We start from the raw sequence: 5498 nt of genomic DNA, 5'->3' as shown, positions 1-5498 counted from the left end.
CCCCGCCGCGCGGCCTCCCCGGAGGCCGAGTCACATGACCGCACCCGCCGCCCTCCTTCCGTCCGCCATTTTAGGTTGGTCGGTGGCGGCGCCATTAAAACAAGCGAGCGCGGGGAGGGGAGGGGGGGCTGCCAGTCCGGGGGTGTGACGTCACCGGCAGGCTCTGTGGGCCTGCGCTGCCGCCGGAGCCGGGGCGCGCAGGCTCGGGCCGTCTGTAACGGCGAGGCCGGGCCGGGACAGCGGCGGCAGCTCCCTCGGGGTATACCTGCGGCGGCGGGCGTGGCTGTCTGCCTCTGCAAGCCGAGCCGGGCGGCGGCGGCTTCTCGATCGCTTTAGCTTGCGGCGGCCGCGAGCGGGCTTGCTCCAGGCTCCACGCGTGCATTTGCAGCCGTTTGCACGTGTGTACACATGTGTTTACATGTATTGGTCTGTACTTCTTACGTTCCAGGAAAATGTTTATTGGAGGCCTCAGCTGGGACACTAGCAAGAAAGACTTGACAGAGTATCTCTCTCGGTTTGGTGAGGTTGTGGACTGTACAATTAAAACAGACCCAGTCACTGGGAGGTCGAGGGGATTTGGGTTCGTGCTCTTCAAGGATGCTGCCAGTGTGGAGAAGGTGGGTGGATTTCTGCTGGATCGATGGCACAAAGCCTGCTTGTGTCACTGTAGCAATCTGAGACTTTGTTTACTTGTGTGCTTCTTAGGTGTTGGAACTGAAGGAACACAAACTGGATGGGAAGCTAATAGATCCTAAAAGGGCAAAAGCCCTAAAAGGGAAGGAGCCACCCAAAAAAGTTTTTGTTGGTGGGCTGAGTCCAGATACATCTGAAGAACAGATTAAAGAGTACTTTGGAGCTTTTGGCGAGGTATAGTATTAATGGTGTATAAGAGCAGTTATGGTTTTCAAGTGCAGTGTTGCCTCTGTCTTAAGATGGAATAATTTTTGAGGAGAGCACTGGGTTAGACACATAAAAATAGGGATTGTTGAAACTATATGCATATTGATGATTCCATAGCATTGTGATGGGCTGATATGCAGTTGGCAAAGACTTTGGGCGGTAGCATTAAAAGTTGCTTACAGATTTCATGCATTATTGATAGGTACTTTTAATTTCAGATTGAAAACATTGAGCTTCCAATGGACACAAAGACGAATGAAAGGAGGGGCTTCTGCTTTATCACTTACACAGACGAAGAGCCGGTAAAGAAGTTATTAGAGAGCAGATACCATCAAATTGGTTCAGGCAAGGTATGGAAGCTCTTGTTCTTGGCGTGTAAAATAGACTGTTTCTGTAGACTTCTGTGAAAGCAACTCACAAAATGGTCTTGAAATTCTTGGTGAGTTAACAATTCTGTCTTTACAGTGTGAGATCAAAGTAGCACAGCCCAAAGAGGTATACAGGCAACAGCAGCAGCAACAGAAAGGAGGAAAAAACAATGCAGCTAGTGGACGAGGAGGTGGAAGGGGGCGTGGACGGGGTGAGTGTTTGGGATGTTGAAATTAATGTAAATGCTTAAGTGTCTGTACTAAACATTGAGGTCTTTGTAGGTCCTCCCAGGTTTTGGTCTGTGTGCAAATCTCATGTTTAAATTGAACATGGAAAGTAGCCTGTTGGTAAATGGTATTTTGGTGGTTGTGTCTGGAAGCTTCAGAATCTCTGCTTGCATTCAAGTGGTAAAGTGGTAAGCTGGGTGTAGGGTGCTTCTGTATACCCACAGCTGACAGCATAGCTACATGTGTAGGGCAGTTACTCTTCCATGCGAAGGTATACACTGTTAGTTGGCTCATGGTTGTGAAACCACGAGCTGCTCACTGAAGAGCAAGATAGTCACTGTTACACCTTGCAAATAAATGAGAAGCAAGCAGCTGTTATGTCACAGGTTAATGCATCTCAAGTCTTAAAAAGTCAAGCAGTCACAACCAACAACACAGTAAAACTGATCCTGTGGATTAACTTGGTTTTCAGGCAATTAATGATCCAAAATGGAAGTTAAAGGAAAACAGCAGGAGCTGCTGTAGTGCGCACCTTCAGTGTTGTGTTTTTTCCTGGCCGTTTTATGACCAGAACTACCTGCTGACTTCCTGTTGTGGTTAATTAAAATCTTATGACCCATCTCTCATATCCAAATGGGATTCCTTAGTTCTTTTTAGAATATTTTTCTTGGATTCTTAGGAAGGTAAGAGAATTCTGCCAGGTAATAGTTCTGGCATAGAAAAATTGCTGTAGAAAGTTAGATCAAGTAGCACAGGAGAGGAGTGAAATAATGTTCTGTAACTTATAAATGCTATACTTGGTTTCAGGTCAGGGACAAAACTGGAATCAAGGATTTAATAACTACTATGATCAAGGATATGGAAACTACAATAGCGCTTACAGTGATCAAAGTTACAGTGGCTATGGAGGATATGACTACTCTGGGTACAACTATCCCAATTATGGATATGGGCCGGGATACACAGATTACAGTGGTAAGTGGTTTTGATCTTGTTCCAGATAAGAATAGCATGAATCTTTAAACGGGGGCTGCCCTTAGTAACTTGTTCTGTAACACCTCCTATTCCTAATACAAGCTCTAAAGATCAGCCCTGTTGGTGTACTGTATGGGAACAATCTCCTTCAGAGTGTCTGATGTTAATGCTTTTCCCGCCCCCTGTGTTATCTGCAGGTCAACAAAGCACATACGGAAAGGCATCCCGTGGTGGCGGCAATCACCAAAACAACTACCAGCCGTACTAAAGCAGTACCTAGTACTTGAGGAAACAGGTGTGTACATGAGTGCAAGGTCCACTCTGAGTATGTCTAATCTAATTTAAAGATCAATAGACAAATGAAGAGTAAAAACTTGTGTAGCATGACTTTTCCTTTAATTAAGCTTTTGTTAACTTAAAAAAATACTTTTTTTTAAAACCAGCTTTGCCTACAGTGTCTATAGATCTTTAACTTTATAAAAATGTGACTTTATCTTCTTTAGTACTTCAGAAAAACATAAGAGTTTTTCTGTTTTGCGTTGTGTACCAGGTGGTCTAGAGGAATAATTAAACTTATTAGAAGTATTAACAGGTAAAGTACTGAAATGGGTACAACTTAAGGAAAACAAGAATGTTGTCTTCTAACTCTGACATTATACCTTGTTTGTACCCGCCAGCGGGAACTTCATTGCAGGCCGTGTGTCACCCTGACCACGTCTATCTCTGGGGTCGCACGTTGCAGGCAGAGCGCAAGGCATACACCAGAAAACGCTGTCCTGTGGTATGGTCTCTTCCAACTTCATGTACCAGCGTAAAGATTAAAGTGGAAAACTTCAGACTTTGGCTTCTTTTTTTTAATCTTTTTGGAGATTAAGTGTCTTAACTTAAATGGTTTTTTACAGGAGTTAAAGTACATAAATGCCTTTACAGCTTAATCATTTGGTCTTCTGTTTAGTGTTGTATTTCAATTGTGGAACCTCATTTTAAGTGTGCATTCTTTAAGATTTAATGCTTGCTTTTTTCTTTTTATAGCTAATAGTGAAATCTGCAAACCAAAACGAACTTTTAAATCTGGAAAAACATTAAAGATCATACGCATGTGGACTGTTTGAACTAAATCAACCTGCCTTGTGTTTGCACAGCAGTTGTTTAGATGGGATAAATAATCAGAAACCCTTTTGGCAGTGTTTCCAGTGGGGAAAAAACTGATCCAGAGCCTGATTAATAGTCTAAATTGGATGTGTGTTGTGTTCTGGAGCAGCTTCCTAAATGGGCTTAATGGATATATTTGGGAATACAAAATTACTGATGGGTAACAAAACCTTTTGTTACCTTAATAAATATGCATATGATCTTTAACAGTGAAGAAAGGAATATATAGAAGACTTAAAGCAGTTCATGAAAATGGACCTTTTAACGATTCTTGTAGTAACTTGCACAGATCTGACATATATTTTGTCTTGATTTTTAGGTAGAGATACTGCAACAAAGCCATCTTGCAGCGCATCGTGAATGGTGGTCTTCATGAAAGGAAATGGCTATTTTGTAAAAGACTTTTAGTGTATGACACAACTGTGTCCAACTGTACATAGCGGCTGACTAGTTTTCTTTTATGGTTTTTACTTTTCTTTTTGCCATTCATGTTATGAGACAATGTGGACTTGTGTTTATACAAACTTTATTTGTATAATTTCATGTTAAAGGATTCTCTAATAAATGCTTACTTAAGTGAATGTGTAGTCCTGCTGTTTGCTGTCAGTTCAGTGGTATAACTGTACTTTTACTTGTATAGAAGGGGAGGTACCATTCTGGAGATCATAAATGATAAGGTTGCTGTGTCAACAGGTCAGTACAACCCTCTCCTCCTCCTGACCTGTCCTAAGAGCATGCTACAGTGCCTTAACAGCACTGTGGAAGATGACAGTCTGTGGAAAAGAGGAGGGGGGTGTGGCACAATACCCACTTCCTGCATCTCGAGGGAGGGACCTAAAACTACAGCAGCAGCTTTTTAAAGCTGATAGCAGCGTTTGAGGGGTTGGAGGGTGAGATCTATATTGCCTTTCTAGGTTTTTCAAGCATGTAGGTTCTAGAATACTCAAGGCTGTAACTTAATTACTTCCCTAGAGCAATTGCTCCCTGTCTATTCCAAGTTTCTGAACTTCAGGGTCAGCACCTAGTTTCTGTACAAGTTGGGATCTATTCCTTCAAGTTGGATTCTATACTGGGCTCTTCTCAACTGAATTGGAAAACAGGTTTCCCATCTTGTGTATACTGATAAGCAATATAACAAAAACGTGAACTAATGATTGTTGAAGGGAAACTAACCAGCAGGCGCTCTCCTGAAGAGAATAGTTGCAGTGGGTAAGTGGACATACATATTCTCTGAGGCCAAAAGACTTGTTTTTCTCAGCACAAGTATCTAGATGTGCATCTAAAATAAACCTTGCTTAGAAAAGTGAGATGGGGGGAGCTACTTCACAGGGGGAGATGCCTTGCAAACTTGGAAGGGGGGTAGTCTGGGTACGGGTTTCTCTGACAGTTTCCAAAGTGTAATTTTGATGTTTATTTCTCTCTCAGGCAGCTGGGTATTTTATTTTGTTCTCCTGTTGTACAGGAGTGCTACATACCAAAACTGCTATGGGTTAAGCAGTTCGTAGAGCTGGAGAGGTTCCTGTCATCTTAGCATTTAGGTTGGATGAGAGAAGACTGACATCGCCGGCTACAAACTAAAGAGACCAGTGCCTGGCCATGGAGAAGCTGCAGTGGTATGTGACTTTATTCCCAACTTTTCCAGAGTGCAGGTGGATGCAGGAGCTGGTATTTGTCAGCGATGCCTCCGGATGGCTGTGAGCACGGCTTTACCTTTACCACTAGGACAGGGCTTTGCTGTTGCACTTGCCTGTTAATATACAAAAAGCCATTTGTTTAACAGTCAAGTTTTACTTCAATCTGTAGAAATTTGTTTTAAATTTGATAGCGCGCACACACCCCAGCCCGGTCGGGCACCGGTTACAGGCACCGGTCACC

General features: G+C 43.1%; 2 protein-coding genes across 6 annotated transcripts in view; one reads left to right on the top strand and one right to left on the bottom strand.

The window, feature by feature from the left end:
* The window catches only part of ENOPH1 (enolase-phosphatase 1), a 13159-nt gene extending 12777 nt beyond the window's left edge, over window positions 1-382 (bottom strand). Inside the window, exon 1 of the mRNA XM_026847968.1 lies at window positions 155-382. Coding sequence (XP_026703769.1) covers window positions 155-382 — 228 coding nt within the window. The remainder of the gene's footprint in view (window positions 1-154) is intronic.
* Window positions 383-421: 39 nt separating this feature from the next.
* Window positions 422-4207, top strand: HNRNPDL (heterogeneous nuclear ribonucleoprotein D like). Of its 5 annotated transcripts, XR_003398269.1 has the most exons (8): window positions 422-617; window positions 706-867; window positions 1119-1250; window positions 1366-1480; window positions 2304-2471; window positions 2669-2766; window positions 3149-3252; window positions 3943-4204. XR_003398269.1 is itself a non-coding variant. In XM_026847379.1 (7 exons), exons 1-6 carry the CDS (start codon window positions 453-455, stop codon window positions 2737-2739), a joined length of 813 nt encoding a protein of 270 aa, XP_026703180.1. In that variant the 5' UTR covers window positions 422-452; the 3' UTR covers window positions 2740-2766; window positions 3943-4207. The 5 variants fall into 5 exon arrangements, 3 of the variants coding, with proteins under 3 accessions (XP_026703180.1, XP_026703181.1, XP_026703178.1); XR_003398268.1 differs by having other exon boundaries at window positions 2669-3252; XM_026847379.1 differs by lacking the exon at window positions 3149-3252 and having other exon boundaries at window positions 3943-4207.
* The last annotated feature ends 1291 nt before the right edge of the window (window positions 4208-5498 follow it).

This window comes from Athene cunicularia (assembly GCF_003259725.1).
Source record: "Athene cunicularia isolate RWA chromosome 4 unlocalized genomic scaffold, athCun1 chr4_part2, whole genome shotgun sequence".
Classification (NCBI taxonomy): Eukaryota; Metazoa; Chordata; class Aves; order Strigiformes; family Strigidae; genus Athene; species Athene cunicularia.
This window is presented reverse-complemented; position numbering and strand designations above follow the sequence as displayed.

What these genes read in the sequence shown, in the direction of transcription:
- HNRNPDL (XM_026847379.1), top strand. Translation starts at nt 453, where the DNA reads ATGTTTATTGGAGGCCTCAGCTGGGACACTAGCAAGAAAGACTTGACA. An exon ending in ATGCTGCCAGTGTGGAGAAG is followed by an intron (nt 618 to 705) that starts GTGGGTGGATTT and finishes TGTGCTTCTTAG; the next exon opens with GTGTTGGAACTGAAGGAACA. An exon ending in TGGAAGGGGGCGTGGACGGG is followed by an intron (nt 1,481 to 2,303) that starts GTGAGTGTTTGG and finishes ACTTGGTTTCAG; the next exon opens with GTCAGGGACAAAACTGGAAT.